This window comes from Muscardinus avellanarius, assembly GCF_963383645.1.
Source record: "Muscardinus avellanarius genome assembly, chromosome: 13".
NCBI lineage: Eukaryota > Metazoa > Chordata > Mammalia > Rodentia > Gliridae > Muscardinus > Muscardinus avellanarius.
The window spans coordinates 35,947,416-35,969,434 of NC_137799.1; the positions used below are offsets into that span (position 1 = coordinate 35,947,416).

Here is a 22,019-nt window from a genome sequence, read left to right on the forward strand (position 1 = left end):
GGCACTTATGAAAACAAGTGGCAAACCTCTAATGAGCCCATACCTGTGCGCCAGGACCCACCTGAGCTCTCCCCTGCCCAGTGGTTTTTAATCCTCACAACCACCCCAAACTTGATTTCATGATCCCCATTGTACTGATAAGAAAGCAAAGTGCAGAGTGGTTAAGATGCTTCTGGTGGATCCCAGCCAGGCCAACTGGAGTTGTCTCTGAGTCGCTGTTAATCCGATTCCTGCCAGAATCACTCAGCCGGGACAATGTGCATGAAAAAGAGCCTGGTCTAAGCACATGTTAGAAGTCACAGTGGTGATTACTAGAAGCAACCAGCCAACCTCCTGCTAAGCACTGTTCAAAGTCCACTCTCAAGTTTATATTATCTTATTATATTATTATATTATAAATCAAATTGTTTCTTTGAGATTTCGGCTTTGGTTTGGTTAGCCCCCTTTGGCCAACATGAAAATTATGGAGGTTTGTTTGTCTGTGTGTGTGGTACTGGAGATTGAACCCAGGGGCATTCTCCCTCTGAGCTACAGCTCCAGCCCTATTTTATTGTTTACTTTGAAACAGTCTCACTTAGCTGTGAAAGGCCTCACTAAGTGGCTGAGGCTGGCTGCAAACCTGCTATCCTCCTGTCTCAGCCCTCCAAGTACTAGGGTTACAAGCATGCACCGCCACGCCCAGCTCATTATGGAGTTGTGATTGTGAAAACAACACATAACCAAAAAGCATTCTTTATTAAATAAATCTACTTGAGCATCTCGATGACCCGAAGGAATCAATACAATGTTTCACATTGAGAAAACTCTAACCCAATATTTGAGGTATCATCAGTTTGTGCAAAGTACAATGCGAACATCTTCACACCTGGGAATCCTTGTAAGTACCAAAATAAAGTAATGACTTTTTTTGTTAGTGAGAATAAAAGGCATAACTATAGAATATATATCTGAATAGAAAAATATTAAAAGGTTTTAATTCCTCAAATACCAAGAGTATTAGATGATTACTCTTGAAAATAGAGTATTCTGGGGTATTTTAAAGTTCTCAAAATCAATACAAAGCTTACTCACATTTTTGGCTAACACGTTCACAAAAGGCAGAATGATTTCCTTTTAAAAGTAGAGTTGTCAAGTTTATGGTGGGCTCTAGTCTCTGCCATTGCTAGGCCTCTGTGGGTCACAAAGGGGCTTCCAAAGGGCCCCTTGGATCAGTGACACTTAAGACATGTGCTCCTTGAATAACCACTTCTGATTATCCTCATTGGTGCAGTCTCGTAAGAGAGGCACAAAAGTGTTGCTGAACTCCTTCTTCATGGCCTGGACACACTTCTTAGACTGCTCGTGAAATAAAGAACCATCCTACAAATGATAACAGACATTGAATGTTCAAGATGATGACACGTGACTTCTCAGAAAAATCTCTTTTCCCTTGAAACGAGTCCTGAAGAGCTCAGGGTGTGATTTTCTATCATTTCAAAAATATTTATTGCAGGGTCACTGTGCTGTGTGCAAAATGGCAACACTGGACCACCTTACCCTTGGATAGTGCCAGGCGGCAGGCACTAGGCTGCAACACCCTGGCCTGCAGGGGGCTGATGGCGCCACCTGCTGGCTGCTCTGGGGAGAGTCAGACTCTACATCTTGGCCCTAATCTTTTTCACTTGCTTTAGGGAAATAACAAAAATCCTTTCTTAATTAGTTCACTTCTCTTAGATCAACTAATACCATTCCTGGTGGTCTCTTTCTTTTTAAACAGAGTGAGAGAACTTGGCCTTAGTCCAAGCTTGGCCACAGCTCCGACAAGTGAGGGAGCGCGTCCCCTGGCTACCTATTACCTGTGTGGGTACCAGGAGTGGGGTCTATGCTGTTCCCAGTTCCCACACCCCAGAGCACAGTGATCTTCTTTAGGTGACTCCCCGCCCGCTCTTCCCCGCTGAGACACTGGACAATCTCTCTCCAGTCCTGGGTGTACCTTGTGCTGCCACCTCTGGCATAATAAGCTTTACGCCCGCCATGATGCACTTAATCGTGGCAGAGCTGCAAAAAGACAGAACGAGTAACTACCTGCTCTAAGGGAAGCCAGGTCTTGGGAATGAAACTAGCTGCAGCTGAACCTTGATGCTACCTGTCTGCAGAACCCTTCCAAGAGCTCCTAAGTTACTGCCTTTAGAGTGACTTAAAAGTAAATAATGAAATAAAGTCTCCCTCTGCCCACTTACTTACTTCTTGAATAGTCACTGGAATTTAAGATTAAGTATTTAATATGTCAAACTGACTATATTGTTTCTAGCTTGCACTGCTATTTCTTGGGGGCTCACCATGGCTTAGAGTTGGAAGAAAGATGTGGAGGGACGGGCACTAAGAGGATCACAGACTTCTGGAGCATGCCCAAGTATCTAAGTATCTATCTTCCTTCCTTCTTTTTTTTTTTTTTTTTTTTTTGCAATACTGGGAATTGAATCCAGGGGCATTCTACCTCTGAGCTATACTCCCAGTCCTAATTTTTATTCTTTATTTTGAAATAGGGTCTCCCTAAGTTGCAGAGGGCCTCCCTAAGTGGCTGAGGCTGGCTGAGAACCGGATCCTCCTGTCTCAGTCTCCCAAGTACTGGGATTCTAAGCGTGCACCATCACACCTGGCTTCCTTTTCATTTTCTAATGTCAAACAGCACCATGGTGCCTGGATTTTCTGAGCAGACTGCATATCCACAGATAATTATAACATTTTTCTACAGGAAAACATATTCTTACTTTTAATCATACTTAGAATTAACCTGGGCGTGGTGGCGCACACTTGTAATCCCAGTATTTGGGAGGCTGAGACGGAGGATCGCAGACAGCCTCAGTTACCTAGTGAGGCACTCTGCAACTCAGTAAGACCTGGTTTCAAAATAAAGAATAAAATATATGGCAGAGGGTGTAGTTTGGAGGTCGACTGCCTCTGGGTTCCACCCCCAGACCTACAAAAAAAAAAAAAAAAAAGTAATCATACTTAGAATTACCCATGGCCAGCCTGGGAATAAAAGCTTCCCAGGTAAGTAAAAGATAACTCACTTTTCTATTGGATCATTTTCTTTGGATTACTTCTTCAAGTGCCCTTTAAAGTCCCGAGTCAAGCTTCCTACATGAGCAGTGGGGCTGGCCCTCTTTGGGCCTGAAATGACGTGTATGTGTGTGTGTATGTGTATGTGTATGATGAGCGACAGCCCCTTCCTGGAGTGTTTTCTTGGTTGTAATACCACAAGGAACACCGACCTCTACAGAGCCTCACTGCTTCTGAAGAATATTTTGGGTACCCATCTCATCTTCATGAGGGTGAGAGACAAGTCTGCTAGTGTATATCCACTCAAGAGCTGGGAAAAATGAGGTTCCAAAAGTGCAGTGAGTAATGCCTGGACCTAAGCCCGTAGCCTTCCACTTTGGCTGCTGCACTTGTTTAAAGCCCTTGCATCTCTAAGCACATGTGTGAGAGCTCCACTTCCAACTATAGCTACCGTAGCTCATGGTATAATGAAAAACACTGAGGGAAGAAGGACAGCTACGGACACCAGATGCCACAGGCTCTTCATGCTCCCACGTCCTCCTTGGGTTCACAGCGAAGGTCCTGGGCCCCCGCTGGAACAGCCGGAGCGAACGTGCAACTCCCACACTCCCCGGACGCCAGGGCGGAGGCAGGAAAGGGCCGAGAGCACTGACCTCCTGCAGCAGGAACTTCTGCTCCTCCGGGGCGGTCTCTTGGCACAGGTGCATGATGAGGATGTCGGCTCCCTCTTCCACGGCGATGCAGCCCTCTGGCTGGCAGGTGTTGTAGCGAATTTCTTTCTGGGATGTGTACTCAAAGAACTAAAGAGAGGGTGAGTAACACGTGTCAGTTACCCTCTAATATAGAAAGAGGGGGAAAATAGGCAAGAACCTGGGGCTGCAGGGGCACCGCCGAGGTCAGGCCCTCTTCCCTCGCCACCACCAGCATCTGTCAGATCAGACTCCTGCGTGTGCCCCGGCTCACTGACCTCCACAGCAGCACTTAGCAAATGGAAATAAAGAGGCTTTTGCTCATGCCCGTTTTGCCTGTAAGATGCTAAGGAGGGGGCTGGTACTCGTTTGCCTCTTGTCTGCTGTACTGGTCCCAAGTAGTTGTTGAAGGGCAGAAAGACCTACTGTCCTGGGGGGACACGGGGACCTCTCTGTTCAATGTATTTGAGATTAGAAAATAAAAAGGAAGCCAGGCATGGTGGTGCACGCCTGTAATCCCAGTACTAGGGAGAGAGCACGGGGACCTCTCTGCAGCCCCCACAAACTATGCCCTCTCCTCTTCCTCAGTCTCTTCCTCCTACTCACTACAGCAGATTCAAAGGGGCCTGGAAACTAGGAAGTTCCAGGTGCAGCAGGCAGCAAGCTGCTATGGGAGACTTTGCCTTCAAGGAAGACAATGGTTCCCCTACTCCAGTGTGACTAGGAGTGCCCAGCAGGACTTGGGAAAGATGCTCACCCTTGGCCCCACCCTATGGAGGAAAGAAACATCCCTTCTGTCTCAGATGGGGCCTAGGGAGCTATATTTTTGGCATTTTTGATATGACACCCACCAACTCCACTACGGAGGAAATGCGGCTGTTTTGAGGCCTGCAGAACAGAGCTTCCCAGACATGTGTCCAGGAGAGCTGGTAAAGCACACTGGGACCCACTGGACAGACGGAGCCGAGGGTTTGCAGTTCTAAGATCCTGGTGAAGCTTCTGGTTTGGCTCAGATAGCACGAGGGCTGAGAAACACTGTCCTAAGAAGTGGTGAAGAGCCCAGGCAACGTGAGGGCGACAGTCGAAGCTGAATTTGCTGCTGACCATGAGAAGGCAGAGGCTCTGGGGATCTTTCTGGAGTCAGTGCTGTTCTTCCCTCATTTCCCTCTCTCAAGGCCCACACGTACCTGGTTCTGGCCCATCCCGTGACAGAGGTACAGAAGGACCTGGCGTCCTATGATTTTGTGGTCATCAGGAGGGTTATAGTCAAAGCAGTATTCTTTTAGTCCTTTGTTCTGGAGCTAAACAAAACACAAAGTGGTGTCTTGGTGTAGAATTAGACACACCTACACTTTCCACACAAGTCTCAGAGGCAAAGTAAATGGAACAAGGGGGAGCTGGCCTCAGGGCCCGACTGTGAGAAGAGCCCCTTAGAGTGCTGCCTGCAGCACGGTCTAGTCTTTACAGCGTCTCCCCTTTCCAAACTATCATAGGAATCTTTTCCCTACCTTAAGATGGTAAACCTGAGGAATTAACTTTCTCAGGCCTAAAGAAGCACCTATCTGCCAGATGTGGTAGCGCACGCTTGTAATCCCTGCGCTTGGGAGGCAGAGACAGGAGGATCGCGCAGGTTCGAAGCTAGCCTCGCTGGCTTAAGAGACCCTGTTTCCAAATAAAAATATAAAATAGGTCTGGGAGTGTAGCCCGGAGGTAGAAGGCCCCTGGGTTTCACCCCCAGTACCACAAAAAAAAAAAGAAAAAGAAAAAGAAAAAGCACCTATCACAGAGAAAAATGTGTGTATTATGTATATGTATATATTATATATATATGTATGTAATCAAATAATAATCTTCAAAATAAAGAATAAAATATAGGGCTGGAGGTGTAGCCTGAAGGTAGAATGCCCCTGGGTTCCATATATGCATATATATATGCTTACATATATATACACACATATATAAAATCTCACAGTACTAAGGATTAAACTCAGGGGTGCTCTACCACTGAGCTACATCCTCAGCCCTTTTTATTTTTATTGAGACAGGGTTTTGCTAGGTTTCCCAAGCTAACCTGGAACGTGAGATCCTCGTGTCTCAGCCTCCTCCAGTCACTGAGATTACAAGCATGTGCCACTGTGCAAGCTGAAAAGGATTTTTAAAATAGCTTCAGAGAACAGCAGGTTTGACACTTCCTTAGTGAAATAGATTCGATACACAGAGCTGCAAAGAAATCTTAGACCTCATTCAGTATAACACTATCTGTTGTAATACTATATTGTTGTCTGAAAATTATTTTTAAAAATATTTGAGGACAAAGAAATTATTTATGTGACTATTATTAGAAACAAAAAGGAATAAAAATATGATATTAAAGAAGAAATATAAGGTAACATGAACTCATGATGTCAATATAAGCTCATGATGCCTGACATGATGGTGCATGCTTATAATCTCAACATTTGGTAGGATGAGACAGGAGGATTGCAGTTCGAGGACAGCCTCAGCTACTTAGTGAGGCCCTTTGCAACTGAGACCTGCTTCAAAATAAAGAATAAAAAATAGGGCTGGAGGTGTAGCTCGAAGGTAGAATGTCCCTGGGTTCTATCCCCAGTACTGCAAAAATAATTTTTTCATGATTTTTTTGTGTGTCCTTTCCTGTGCTCACTGAAAAAATTCAGAGCTGTATTATCTGCATGGCAGCCCCTGGACCCATGCGGCTACTGCATACCTGGAATGGAACAAATCCAAACTGAGATGTGTCATAATTGTAAACTATATGATTTAATATTAAGAGTTAATATTTAAAAAGAATCAAAATATCTCAATAATATTAACTATACATTGAAATGTTAATATTTTAGACATACTGTTTTAAATATATTATTAACTTTACTTGCTTATTTAATGATTGTTAAATGTTCTTTCTTTCTTTCTTTCTTTCTTTCTTTCTTTCTTTCTTTAGATTAAACTCAGGGATGTTCTACCTCCAAGCTACACCACCAGTCCTTTTTTAATTTTTTTACATGACTTATGCAGCTGGCATTACACTTCTGTGGGACGGCATCGTCGAGAGGTAATGACCCACGGAATCAATGCCCCCATACGGTGGACTTGGAATACCGTTGCCACCAAAAGGATAGGGTTTCCAGAAGAAATGAAAGGAAGTATTGAAGATGACCATGGGACAGCTTAGTCACAATTAACCAAGTTACCAAAGTCAATGTGATGGAGTCAGAGATCATAGAAGCCTAAATAAAGAAGCTGCCATTAAAGATGGGAAATTTTGAGTATTAACAAAAAGACTGAATTTGTTGAAATGCACTGGCAATATAGACACAGTCTTACTAAGTTTTGCACTGCAGAATACCTTAGGCTGGGAAACTTATAAAGGCTATAAATGCATTTCCTCACAGTTCTGGGACTGCAAAGTCCCAGGTCAAGGCACCGCTCTCTGATGAGGACCTTGCCATGGTGCGCTCACACAGCCAAGGCCTAAAGCTGCATCAATCTCGTTTTATAGAAGCATTAATACTCTCATGAGGGCTCTGCCCTAAGCACCTCTCAAAGGCCCACCTCCCAACACTTTTGCCCTGAGGATCAAGTTTCCAACACATGAATGGGGGGGAGCGGCTGCATTTAGATCACAAAAACACCCATTCACTTACAACAATATTCAGGAAAAGAAAGCTGAGCGTGGTGGCGCAGGCTTGTAATCTCAGTGTTTGGGAGGCTCAGACTGGGAGGATCGTGGTTCGAGGACAGCCTCAGCTACTTAGTGAGGCCCTCTGTAACTTAGTGAGACCCTGTTTTAAAATAAAGGAAAAAAAATAGTACAAGGGGTGTAACTTGGAGGTCAAATGCCCCTGGGTTCCATCCAAAGAAAGAAAGAAAGAAAGAAAGAAAGAAAGAAAGAAAAGAAAAGAAAATAAATATAAAGAAAAGAAAAAGCAGAAAACAAATGAACCAACCAACCAACAAAACAAACTACAAGATAGAAGAACTCCAGGAATCTAACGTACCAAATCTTCTGAAAATAGACCAATTAAGAGGAAGCTTTAAGCATTTGCTGTGCCTCTTCTGTACGAAGTCTAAATGATGCAGATACCAACCTGCCTTTGTTAATGAGGGAACATTATGTGAAAGAATAAGAAAAATCAGCATCTGGAGACTCACTCTGAAATAACAAATGTAGGCAAGGGTTATCAATGGCTACTAGAACTATTTGGCAGAAGGCTGACCAGGAGCTGCATCATGGATCTGATCATCAAAGTGATGGTTACCCCATGAACCCACTGCTGCATCTCATCACCAAAAGCTACATGACCAGACCTCATGGGCTCTGGACACAACCCAACAGGAGTACAAACCACCACCCATAAAAATACCTGGTCAAAAAATTGACCTCACTTCCACTATTAAGAAATATGGGGCAAGAGGTACAACTTAATGACAGCATAAAGAAACCAAGAGTAGTTCTAAAAGTGAGACAATCCACAGACAACTAATTCTATTTTTTTTAACAAGTTAAAAGTATTAATGAAAGAAGAAAAAGGGAAGAGGACCTAGATTAAAAGAGACCAAGGAAAGAACATACAACAGCCACAGGCAATGCGTGGACCTTGTTCAGATTCTCACTGGAACTGGAGAAATGTGAAAAATTAGGGCACAGGAATTAGAACTGGATAGTAAATGATACGAAGAAATTAGTGTTTACTCAATGGGGTATGATAGCAGTCTGCAGTTTTGTAAGGTGCATACAGAAGTGCGTAGAGCTGGCATGCCACAATGCTGAGGTTTGCTTAAAACAGAAAAACATTGGAGTGTGGAACAGAGGAGAGGGAAAGAGAGAAAGAGGGGCAGAAGCCACAGGGACGGGATGCTTATGCCATTCTCTCACATTTCTGTACGTTTGAATATTTTCCTAATGCAAACAAACTTAACATTCATATCCTGCTTTGTATCTACCCAAGATGTCCAGGGCAGAAGGCCAGCGCTTCTGATAACACACCAGCAGAAGCGGCCACACTGAGATGGTGCAGTTCCTAGCAAAAGCCAGACACTGGACGTCTTGCTGGCCTCCTCCTGAAGACAGTTCTTGTAGGTTTTACGAAAGACTAAAAGTGCCTCTCCCACCCTCACTCTTGCCTTTGTTTTTAACTGGCCAGGCCGTTGAGACTAGATTATTAGTAAGAACTAGCACAGGAGCCGGGCGTGGTGGTGCACGCTTGTGATCCCAGCGTTCGGGAGGCTAAGACCAGAGGATCCTGGTTTGCAGACAGCCTCAGCTACTTAGCGAGGCCCTTCATGATGAAGTGAGACCCTGTTTCAAAAATAAAAAGACTTAAAAAATAGGACTGGGAGTGTAGCTCAGAGATACAATGCCCTTGGGTTCTATCCCCAGTACTGCAAATAAATAAATAAATAAATAAATTAATTAATTAATTTAAAAAACTAGCACATGGAAACCAAGTAGGCCTCGGTTTCCTCCTCTGTAAAATGGGAGGTTAATGCTTCTAATTTCCAGATGGCTTTCGGCTCTGACACTGGATGCAAGGTCTACATACTATGGGGAGAGGGAATGGCAGGGGGTTACAAGGTGAGATGGGGGTAAGAGTGGCCTGAGAGGGGGCTTTTCTTTCCCAGAACTGGCCCTGGGGCCAGGAAACTTCCAGCCCACCCCAGCTGCCCTGCTTACCATCCCAAAGAAGCCAGGCCTGTCCTCAGGGATGTGCAGCTCTGGATACACAGTCTCCAGGAACCACCTGAAGTCATTACACTGGAGCTTGGCCCGGAGCTGCCGCCTCTCTGTCACATCCCCAAAGGGCTCCTGAAAAGACAACAACATGGTGAGTCCCTGCAGGTCCTTCCTGGGGCTTCCTATCAAAGCCCGTCTTCACTGAGGCTCACTGGCTGACAACCCACCGATTTTACTGGGCATCTACTATGTGCCGGACACTGGACAGACTTTATCCTTGTCCAGCACTTGGTAGGAGAGACTGCTGCACAGACAACTCCATTCCCAAGTGCTCTGGCTACGGGGTGGGTGTGACCAGGTGCAGGAGGGTAGGAGACAATGCACCTGCTGATAGAGCCTGGGAGCCAAACCCTGAAGCCACACTGGCATTACTGAACCTGTGCATCACCGTGGAGCCCGTGACCAGAGGTATCCTCATATCTGACCACAGAATGCCAGTCTCACCATGATTTAGGCCCTGACTTCAGATTAATATCTGAACATTCACTTTTTTCTTTTCTTTTTGCAGTACTGGGGATGGAACCCAAGACCATTCTACCTTCGAGATAAATCTCCAGCCCTATTTTCTAGTCTTTATTTTGAAACAGGGCCTCACTAAGTAGTAGCTGAAGCTGTCTGCAAACCCAGATCCTCCTGTCAGCCTCCCAAATGCTGGGATTACAAGTGTGCACCAGCACGCCCGGCTCTGAACATTCACCTTCAAACACAGGTAAGCAGGTGGGTGGGTGGGTAGGTATCCCAGACATGATCATGAGTGAAAACTCTATGTGCAGCTGGGTTTTATGTGCAGCTAGGTAATCAGCATTTGAGAGGCCAAGACAAGAGGACTGTAGGTTGAAGGACAGCGTGCGTAACCTAGTAACCAATGGAGACCCTGTTTCAAAAACAAACAAAAGAACCTATGTGTTCAATATATTCAAGTGTAAGTATATATGTTTAACAGTCAGAGCAAAATACTTCAGTGAGACATGATTGTTGAGACTTGGTTTTCCAGACAAAATCAAGAAGAACTTTTGAATAATTAAGTAGAGCAACCGGCATTTAGCATGCACGCGTTCAGCCACAGGAACAATGCTGAGCGCTGAGACATGACTCTCCCCACACGATCAGGTTAAGCTACTACAAATGAACAAATAATGTACATAAAAATGGCAGTAAAATGTAAATGTCTAAATAAAATCTCAGATTTCTGCTATATCCCAGAAGTTCTTTCTTTGATGAAAGTCCCTGTGCCCACCCTATTTCCACCACAAATCCACTGTAACAATTAACCCATGGGGCATTCTGCCTAAAGGTACATTCAAGGCCCTCCCTCAAGTGTATTCTTTGGGATCCCTCAGGAACAGGAACTATGACTGGGCAAGGTGAGGAGCAGATGTTTTACCCTGCAGCATCGGGCAAGCAAGGTAACACTGAAGAGAATGACCATGGAGACCTGGAAGCAGAGAGGGCCAAGTCGGGGGTCAGGCTGAAAGCCCATGGGCTTTGCAGGGCAGGGCCAGGGGTGCACTGGAGTGCACGGGCCCAGGCCTAGCACATCCCATTGGCCATGTGGCCGGGGACAATTCCTTAAGTCTCTGTTCTCAGAGCTTCAGTTTTCTCATCTATCAAGTGGGAATTTTACTACTAGCCTACAGGACTACCGCAAGGACTCAGAAGAGATTTACATCAAGTACCAGGGGAGAAATCTTAGAACCAGACCTTCTTGTGTTGCCAAGTGGCCCTCATTATGCTAACAGGACAAGAAGCACCCTGGCTCAGGGTGTCCGAAGTTGGGCTCTGACCCACAGTGCTGGTCTATGTAGAGGCAGTTGATGGCATTGCTTCTAAAGCCTAAGACCCTGTGAAAAGAAGGAACAGGTCCCTCCTCCACAGGCCCTAGAGGCAGGGGCAGGACAAGGTCTGTCTAGGTCAGACAGTAAGTCCCTGAGGCATGTCACCTAAGGAGGGATGGCCTGTCAAGACCTAGGCTCTCACAGGGCCTCAGTGTGGGCTTCATGGGTTCATCTCAGCTGTGAGTGGCCAGGATTCATGGCAGCTCAGGGTCTCAGAAATGTGTGGTCAAGATCTATGGGGAGCAAACTGAGAGAGCGGAGACCTCAGTGCCCACAGGTGGACCTCTGCCAGCAGGCAGACATATGGCTCAGCGCGGCCTGAGAGGGAGGTGGGCGAGCACTGTCAGGCTGCAGGGGCCTGTCTTCAGTAGCCACAGTGTATGTCGAGGAAGGAAGGCAGGGGCAGTCTGGCCACTCTCTAGGCCTGTGTTTGCAAATGGAAGTGGAAGAATAAGCCTCTGGGGTTCTTGAACAATACCAAGGGTCTAGGAAGATGCCTTGAGAAAGATAAAAAGCCCTCTAGCTAAGAGGGTGGTGTGTCCCTGAGCAATAACTTCCAGATAAAGAACCGTGCCTTAATACGTACCCTGGGCATGTGGACTCTATCGTACTGGCCACAAATCATAAGGCCACTAAAGCCGACACATGATACTACACATCCCTGACCTGCTACACATGTGTGGTCAAACCTCTGTATTCATTGATTCTGCATTTGAAAATTCACCTACTTGCTAACCTTTATTTATAAACCCCAAACCAATACTTGATTTTGCATTTCACAGACAAAAAAAAAAAAATAGGTTGTCCAACACTCATGTTCCCAGGAAGGCAGAACAAGGCAGCACCCTCTCCTATCATCAAAGACAGCCTCTGCTGTGATCTGTTGGGCAGGGGTATACTTGCAGGTGCTGAAGTTTCAGCTCTTGGTTTGCTCCCCATGGACCTCAGCCACACACTGCTGAGACCTTGAACCTCTACAGACCCCAGCTATACATTTTCCACCTTTTTTCTACACTGGGTTGGTGACTTCACCAGCTCCTCTTAAACTGGCCCCCAAGCTGAAGCACTACCTAGAGTTCCTAAGTGCAAGAAGGCTGTGATGTGCTTCAGGGAGAAAATCTGGATTAAGTAAGTTTCATTCTCCGGCATGAGGTAGAGTGCTCTTGCCTTGAGTTCCATGGTAATAAAGACAATGTAGGTTAAATAAGGTCTTTAAACAGAAACACATATAAAAACAAGATTCTGTACTGACTGGCTAACAAAACCACGTGACCTGAGTCTCATGGAAGCCCAAGCTTGTATGTCCCCCAGGAGCAATGACTTCTATTCATTAATTCAGTGTCTGCAATGGCTCTATGAAACGTGTCTACTGCAAGTGAGAACTGACTGTATGCTACTGCTATAAATAGAGGAATAAAGTTTTCCCATATGTGTGTCATGAGGGTCCAACTTTTCCCTACTTCTGGAGCCAGATCTACTATGTTGAGGAAGCCAGAATGAACTGTTCAGTCAGATGAGGCCCGGCGGGGTGTAAGCAGGCAGGGACTCACCAAGCGGGCGCGGGGGTTGCGATGGTAGTAGAGCTCTTTAAAGTCATCCATCCACACTTCGGCTGCACGAACACTGTTGGCCAGAGCCTTATTGCGAGAGTAGGGAGCTTGCTTGGGGAAAACGTGGCCAACGTGGGAACACGGGTGTGTCTCCAGGGTCCCACCACACTGCCAAATCTGCAGAGACAGCAGAGCAGAGGCCAGGAAGTGAGCAAGGAATGAGCTGCCCATCTGCAAGGTCTGTATAGCTAGGAGGCTGGGCACACAGAATCTTGATGGACAATGCCAAGCTGCTCAGCTTCCTAGGCAGGAGGCCACTTGTCTAGCTAGCATGCTCACTGACACCGAATGCAGGCAAAGAGCAAGAAGGCACCCCAAAAGACACACAAGCCACGGGAACCAAGACCCTGAAATCCATGCACTGATACCTCGCAGCCTCAGCTCATGGGAGGGGGGCACGAGCATCCCCTTTTACTCATTATGTAAAGCAAGGCTGGGTTACCTGATCGCCTAGCCAGAAGATAGGAAAGAAGAGAGGTGCGGAAGGGAGAGGGAAGAACTTCTAGAAGCAGGCAGAGCAGCCCGACACCTGGGGAAGAGGCAGAAAGACCATTAAAAGCCTACCCCAAACTCAATGGAAGAGTCCTCTGGAGCCAGGACACCTCATTTTCCCAAGTAGAGTACACACACAGCATAGCATTTGGTATTTATAATGAAGGCATGAGTCCTCGGGCATGGCCTCAATGAGACCAAATTCTTTATTAACTCTTTTTATGAGGCCAGGTCACCAGATAAAATACAATAAAAATACTACTTTTTAACACTTAAAAACATAGACTCTGTTAACTGGAAAATCCACTGTGATGCTAAGGGTTTTTCAAAGGGTTCGTATGTGGCACGTCCAACAGATTCAGTAGGTAAGCTTGTTACAGAAAACAGATTCTGGTCCCAGCCACATCTATCAAGTCTGACTTTCCATAGACCGTGCCTGTAAATCTGCCTTCTTAACCCAACTTGCCAGCAGTTCTCACGCATGTCCACATTTGAAAGCCACTGTTCTAAATAAACAGGCTATTTCCTAAGTGGTGAGTCAAAAGCTCCAGGAGATAGGACCGGGAGGCAAGGAATCTGTGTTTTAGTATAATTCGGAAGGAACCTGAGCAAGTCATCTACCCTCTCCTTGGTCCTCCCCTCTGCAGAGAGAAGGAAAAGAACCAGATGATTTGCAAAGCCCTTTCCAGCCTCAGACCTCTAAAAGCACATTTTTAAAAGTTGAAAGGAAGGTAGGCGTATTTACACCATGAACACATCACTATCAGTGTTCCAGATCACTGATAAAGGGACAACGTGGAGGAAAAGTCCACCAGGCTCTCCTAGAACACTCATCATCCCCAGGGCAGAGGATGGGGAGACCAGGTTAAGAATGGGAAAAGACTGGAATACTTACCCTAAAGGAGAATTCCAGGTTTTCTCCTCCCCAGACTTCCATTCCAGTATCATAAGACCCCAGATATTCAAAATATTTCTTACTCACAGCAAACAGCCCCCCAGCCATTGTTGGAGACCTAGAAAAGAATGATATCCATATTTCAGTGTAAGCGGCAGGACACCATCACAGCTGCCTGAACTACCTTTACGCCTCAAGTCCTTTCATCCATCTCTAAGTAGAACCTGAGTTCATGCTCTGTGCTCTGTGCTCTGTGCCCTGCACCAAGCTGTGCCGAGAGGCACAGACGTTCCCATGGGCCCTGCCTCCAGGAACCTAACAGACATCTCAACAGCCAAGCCCTTCGTGTGTGACACCTGTGTTAGCTAAGGTCAGCCAGGGCCCCATAGAAACACAGAAGAGGGAAGGGGGCTTGGAGGGGAGGGCCAAGTTTCCTGGGGGAGGTGAGGTCTGGGAACAAAGAGGGATGAATGGCACCCAGCACAGGCAAAGGCCCAATAGCAAAAGAAAAACCTGTGCCTTTATTTATTGAACTTTATTTAAATGTGGTGCTGGGGATCAGACCCAGGGCCTCACACAGGCTAGGCAAGCACTCTATCACTGAGCCACACCCCTGGCCCTCTTGTGCTCTTAGAATCATAAAGAACAAGCCGGGCATGGTGGTGCACGCTTGTAACCCCAGTACTCAGGAGGCTGAGACAGGAGGATCGGGTTTACGGCCAGCCTCAGCTACTTAATGAGGCCCTCTGCAACTTAGTGAGACCCCATTTCAAAATAAAGAATTAAAAAATATAGAGCTGGGGGTGTGCTTCACAGATAGAATGCTCATGGGTTCAATCCCCAATACTACAAAAAAAATATAGAATTATAAAGAACAAGCGCTGAGAAAGAAGTGCTTGCTTAGATATATAAAGCCCTGGGTTCAGTTGCCAGCACTAGAAAAAAAAAAGGGTAAAATTTAATGTATACATATTTTATCCCCAATGTAAAATTTAAATTAATTAAAATATGCCAATATAAAATCTAATTATATAGCAAAAATATTTAATAAAAAATAAACGCCTGCTCTAGAACTAAGTGGGGGCAGGAGGGAAACAGACAGCTAACCCCCTCCTGAGGGCCGGGACTGGCATGTTAGCCAAGTGCTACGAGGCACACTCAAAAACCAAGTTCCCCAGCAGGCGCCCCCTGACCTGATGACATCAATCGGGGACCGCATCCGCATCCTCTCCCTCTCAGGAACCACATGCCACGTGAACACCAGCCGCCAGTCGAAGCCGCCAATCTGGGGCTCCCCGGCGTTGCCCAGGTACTCAAAGGTGTTCCAGTCGATCACGTCAATCACCGGACACACCACTGCTGACTCCTTTTCGTGGATCCTGCAAACACCCAAGACATCCCATCTCTCCTCAGCGGATAAGTGGCTGGGGGACAACTAGGATGTGTGAATGAACCCTCACCATCCATCCAGGAGGAAGGAGGAACACCTGTGTGAGGCGGGCTGGCTTCCCTTATTCAGGAGTCTGCAGCCCTGCAGCAGTCGTGGCAGGGGACCACCTCGGGGGGCACTGGGGAGGCCGGGTGGAGGCTTTAATAGTAAAAGTCCCACCACCTCAATATTCTCTGATGCTCTCAATAGACACTTTGATTAAACTTGACTCCCTCTAATGAAACTCAAGATGATAAAGATCAAAGGTGATTTTTTTTCTGTTATCTCATTTGTCTAGTTTTATTTCACTTGTGGATCTTGCCTCCAGGTATCTTTTTTTTTTTTAAATGCTCAAAGGTGATTTTTAAAACAGAAAGCAATTTTCCATTTCTCAGGAGTATAAGAGGTTTCATCAAAATGAAACATCTCAATGTCAAGAAATAATTATTTCTCTAAGACCAGAGATGCACTCAGATCAAAGGGTCAGCTTTACAATTAGATTACATACAAATCCTACTCCTATTTGCTGTGTGACATTAACCAAGTCCTAACAACTAGAACCCTTCTGACATTTCCCAAAGCCCCTGGAGAGAAGGGCACTATACCTGGCCAGAACTGCCTGGGACGCAGTCCCAATATGCCTCAGCCCTACTGCACACCAGTCCTAGAGGAACTACGGAAATACCCAGAAACATGGGCCCTGCTTCTAAGAGTCAGCTCAAATGGTCAACTGCAGGCCCAGGTGGCAGTGTGTTTAAAAAGTTCTCCAGATATTTCCAGTGGATAGCCAGGATTCTTCACCCTCCTCTCCATCTGCAGGTGTAGAGCAAGGTCTTGGTTACAATGAGGGGGAGCTGCAGTAGGATTCTAAATGCACATCAGCTAAGAGGAAGAGGGACCTCTTCAGACCTTACTGGCCATCTATGCGCACTGTGTGGGGAGGAGTGCAGGAAGAACCCACTGGTCCAGGTTCCAGACATCATTACATTCTGAATAACCTTCCATCACAGTCCTGGGAAGTCCTGAGTTTTCACCGGCGAGGTGAGGAGGAGAGAGGCAGCGATGATGCCCATGGGGGACATGGAGCAGGGACAGCAGGAAGCAGCAGAGCAGGGGCAGCTCGGTCTCACCCAGCAAGGGAGGTTAAGTGTTACACAGCTCTTCCAGACAGATGCTGGCAACCAAGTGTCAGAGGCCATGGGGAAACAGTTCCCCAACTGCAGGGCTTTCCGGCTCCACAGAAGGAAGGCCAGAGACCACCTACACCTGCTTCTCCTTCCAAGGGCTCCTGCCTTGCATTAATGCAGAATCAGGAGAAGGGGAAGAGAGAGACTGGAGGCTGGGAGAGGAGGGGCCAACAGAGGAAAATGAAGCAGGGCCTCTGGTTAGAAAAGGTACAGTCAGGGGCTATGGGGCAGCAGGGGATATGGCCTTAGATAGCCACATGATGGTTTGCATGGGCCTCTTCCTCCACTAACACACACACACACACACACACACACACACACACACACACACACTTTAGAGCCTGGCACAGTAGCATATGCCTGTAATCCCAGCTACTTGGGAGGTTGAGGTAGGAGGATCATGGGCTCAAGGACAGCCTGAGCAACTAAGTGAGACTGCCTCAAAAAAAAAAAAAATTGTGTATTTTGTGACAATACTGGCATAAAGACAGATAAAATCCAGGCTAGATTCATTATTATACACTCATATATATAAAATGTTATGATATTCATTATTTCCTTCTGATTTTTAATAAAACTAACATAAAATGTGTTAGTTTTATTACCAACTAGCCCCACGGACAGGGCTGAGACCACAGCTCAGTGGTAGAGTGCTTGCCTAGAATATGAAAGGCCCTGTTCCACCCCTAGCACTGCAAAAATTAGTCAGAAAGCTTTTGTGGGGCCGGGCGTGGTGGCACATGCTTGTAATCCCCGCGCTTGGGAGGCAGAGACAGGAGGATCAGGCAGGTTCAAAGCCAGCCGCGCTGGCTTAAAAGACCCTGTTTCCAAATAAAAATATAAAATAGGTTTGGGAGTGTAGCCCAGAGGTAGAAGGGCTTCCAGGAACCCCAGTACCACCAAAAAAAACAAAGAAAGAAAGTTTTTGTGGGTTCCTCTGAGTCTCAAGGGTCCAGGCATTGAGCTTCCTGCGGGTAATGGATAAGTGAGCTTTGCCTGAGATAAATCACTGACACATATATTCTGTAGAAATGTGATTCTATATGATGACAATGTTTTAAAATTTCTGGTGGTGCTTCCTAGGTCTTCTACCGCAAGCTTAGATTAAAAAGTAACAGTAAGAGCAAACTGGTACAGGGCCTCCTGATACGGGCTGGTGTGTTCTCATCATTCAACAGTGCCACCCCCCTCCCCCAATGGGCAGCTCACGCACCTCTGTAACAGCGGCTCCAGCCACCCCTCGTGGCACTCACAGTGGCAGTCCAGGAAGGTAAGCACATCGCCCCTGGCCACAGATGCCCCCAGCAGCCGGGCCCGCACCAGGCCCTCCCTCTTGGTGGCACGGATCAGGCGTACCTTGGGCAAGCCTGACAGCTCGGTGACCAAGCGCTCCTTCAGGTGCTCTGGGGAAGCAAGCAGAGCAACAAGGTAGCTGTGGCATGCTCCTGGTAGGGTGCCCCAACCAAGCTGGGTCCTTGAAGTCTTCCTCTCCCCAAAGAAAGAAGAACTAGACATGAGCCCACTTTACTTTGCCACCTAGGATGCCTTTACCTCGCCTGGGTGGTGGAATTCCAGAGCCACCATTTGCTCCTGACAAAACACATGCATATTGAACCTATATTTTAAAGGGGTGGATGATATGGTACCTGAATATATCTCAATAAAGTCATTACCAAAAAAATGACTTCAGAGCTTGATTTGTGAACATTAAAAAGTAAAGCCGGGCACAGTAGCACATGCTTATAATTACAGCAATTGGGAGGCTGAGACAGGAAGAGCCCAGGTTTGAGGCTAGCCGCAGCAACTAAGGAAGACTCCCAGCAACTTAACAAGACCCTGTTTCAAAATAAAAATAAAAAAATGGTTGGGGTATGGTTCAGAGGTAGAATGTTCCTGAGTTTAATCCCCAGTACCAAAACATAAAAATAAAAAAAAAAACACAAAACCCTCCAACCACAATGCTGTGGTTTGAATATGGTCTGTATCCCCCAAGGGTGCACTGTGATTAAAGCCTGGTCCCCAGGGCACTGCGTTTGGGAGGTGGTGCCTAACGGGAGGTCCCTAAGTCATTGGGGTGTGCCCTCACAGGGGACTGTGGGACCCCATTCTCTCTGCTCCCAGCTGTAGATACAACCACATGTCCCTGAATATGGTCCTTCTACTGCCATCTACCATGATGTGACAAAGCAAAATGGATGCTGCCCCATGCCCTTGAACCTCCCAACCTGTGCCTGTATCAAATAGTTTGTTATAGTGACTAAACACTAATACTTTTTATTAAAACTAATTACGTTAGTATAAATTTTCTCTACTAACTTTACAGTGTATATAGTAGCAGCAGTAATAATACAGCAAACATTAAAGTCTGTCTGCTGTGCTAAATACTGTCTAAGTAATTTATCAATAACCCATCGGATCCCCCTAACGAGTCTGGGGTAAGTACTAGTACTATTCCCATTCCACAGAGAACTGGGGCCACAGTCACCAAGTGACGTGCACAAAGTCACAGAGCAAGGAAGATTAGGAGCCATGATTTGAACCCTGGCAGTCTGGTTCCACAGGTCACAGACTTAACACTGATTTACAGAGTTTTTTCTTCTGTAATTTTTCGTCCTTATTAAACAAATCAAGCCAGGCATGGTGGTGCATGCCTGTAATCCCAACACTTGGGAGGCTGAAACAGGAGAACAACAGGTTCCAGGACAGCAAGTAGTGAGACACTCATCAACCTGGCAAAACTTCAAAATAAAAATAAAATAGGGCTAGGGTGTAGTTCAGAGGTAGAATGGCCCTGGGTTCAATCCTCAGTACCTCCACCACCACTACAACACAAGAATAAAACAAATAAAAAACTTGCCAGAAGGCAATCTACAAAAAAGCAATGAGCGGAGAGGACATATCCCCATTTAGCACTGACCCCCAAGTCTCTTGACCCCCATGGACAGGACTGTGAGACTGGATGATAAGTCACACCCCCCAGTGGGTCAAGTGGAGGCAGGCGGGAACCCACTCAGACCAGACAAAAATGAGAGTCCTATCAGTGTGGGCTCAAAGTCCTCTACCATCGGCAAAGGGGAAAACTGTATCAAGTATTCCAGTTGCTTCATAGTTCATGAAAATGTTTTTCTAAATATCCTTGACACTGATTCATTGGCTGATTTTCTTGTTAGATCCTCAATACAACTGAAAATAAGTTGAGGGCAAGGAGAAAGCAAAGCTGATCAGCCATCGGCACTGACTTCCCGTCAGCCCTGAGCATTTCCTGCATCCAGAGGCTCTGCGACTTCATCCGGCTCATCCTGATCCTGCAGAAGCAGCACTGCTGATGCACCTGCTCCAGGTCAGCAGCCCCTCCATGCTCTGCAGGTCACCGTGGCTGCAGGAGGAGAGAAGGCTGAGCCACACTGCTCTCCACACGCAGGAGAACTGAGCTATACGAAAGAGTGCACACCACACAGTTCTCCTGCGCCAAGGAGCTGTTCAAGCCCATAAAGAAAAAATAAACACTCTAATATTTGCTATTAGATCAATATATTGGTGAAATGGTAACTTTTTATACTTTATGGTTTTTTTATAGTACTTGATAGTTAGATAGAGCTAAACATCTGCCAGGCACTAACCCAATATCTTACCTCATATAATCCTCACAATGATTCTACAGGGTAGGAAGTAGTCATATTCCCATTTTCTAGGGGCTGAAGTCAATGTGGCAACTGGTTAAGATCATTGCTCAAATTTGTAGTATGGTCATACGGGGTGCGGTGGCACAAGCCTGTACTTGAGAAGCTGAGGCAAGAGGATCACAGGTTCAAGATCAGCTTCAGCAACTTAACAAGATTCTATTTTGACATAAAAGTAAAAAATGGATGGGGGACAGCCCAGAGGTAGAATGCCCCTGGATTCAATCCCCAGTACAAAAAAAAAGCATAGTCACTAGGTGTTGGAGTGGAGATTCAAGCCCAAGTAGTGTATCTTGGAATTGCTATGTACACAGATAGATTTAAAACAATCCCAGAGAAAGATAAAAAGGAAACACAGATGAGCACCTACTAAGTGCAGGCTGCCACCTTAGCACCTACCATGTGCTGGCTGCCACATGAGGTTCTGTCCTGTACATGACTCCATTTATTCCTCACTACAACTCTGTCAGATGTGGATTAACCTATTTACAGGTAAGGCTGAGGCTCAGAGGAGAAAAGTGACTCCCCCAAGGAGCCACAACCAAATCCTGCAAAGCTCGCTTCCGTCCCAGGAGACCCGAGCCCAGAGCTCAGTGCCTACTGGGCTTTACTTGGCATCAAACCCCAGCCTGGCTGTCATGGACACTGCTGCTCGTCATGGATGCTGACGCTTGCCCCCGATACCCACTCTCCCATGATTTTTAGCTTAGCCTATGACCAGGCTATATTTCCCAGCCTCTCTTGCAGCTATGTGTAGCCAGGCCAAGTCTGCTCCATGGGATGAGGGGGAACTTCCAGATAGCACACTCAAGAGAGAAAGGCCATGCCCTCCCCTTCCCCCCCCTTCCCCTTAGAGCCTGTGGCTGAGTAGAGTGAGTGGGAGAAGAGCCAGCCTAACCAAGCAGAATAAGCAAGGTTGCAGCTGAGCCAGAACAAAGCCCAACACCATCATAGACTATCAATCACTAGATCTGAAATGTGAGAGACAGCTATTTCTAGTTTGTGTGAATCACTGTTATTTTTGAGTCTCAGCATGAACAGCCCAATGCACATGCCAATTAGAACACACGTACGCCAGCTCTGAAGTCAGACACCTGCCAGAGCATTTGCCCAACCAGCAAGAGCTGCTACCTCCTGGGTGGCCCAGGATGGTGGTTTGGTTGGAAAAAGGCTCTAGCAGCCCAGCCCACAGCTCTACCTTTAGTACAGCTGTGATATTTTCCCTCAGTTATACCCTGCTACCTTTGCTTCAAATAGTCACCTAAGTGTCACTGGCCAAGGTCACACCATGGATACTGCTAATCCTGGCTAAGCGAAGGCTGTCGCTGTGTGTGGGCTCCCAAGAAGCCCCTACAACCTCCTGATGGCCATCATCATCTGGCCCCAAGCCCTGCCATTGGCCATT

General features: G+C 46.4%; 1 protein-coding gene across 1 annotated transcript in view; it reads right to left on the minus strand.

Moving 5' to 3' along the window:
• Positions 1-1,218: 1,218 nt before the first annotated feature.
• Positions 1,219-22,019, minus strand: part of GALNT12 (polypeptide N-acetylgalactosaminyltransferase 12) — a gene marked incomplete at both ends in the record, with an annotated part of 36,958 nt that continues 16,157 nt past the window's right edge. Inside the window, 8 exons of the mRNA XM_080709555.1 lie at positions 1,219-1,359; positions 3,696-3,842; positions 4,919-5,032; positions 9,427-9,558; positions 12,872-13,048; positions 14,319-14,436; positions 15,512-15,697; positions 18,148-18,337. Coding sequence (XP_080565681.1) covers positions 1,219-1,359; positions 3,696-3,842; positions 4,919-5,032; positions 9,427-9,558; positions 12,872-13,048; positions 14,319-14,436; positions 15,512-15,697; positions 18,148-18,337 — 1,205 coding nt within the window. The remainder of the gene's footprint in view (positions 1,360-3,695; positions 3,843-4,918; positions 5,033-9,426; positions 9,559-12,871; positions 13,049-14,318; positions 14,437-15,511; positions 15,698-18,147; positions 18,338-22,019) is intronic.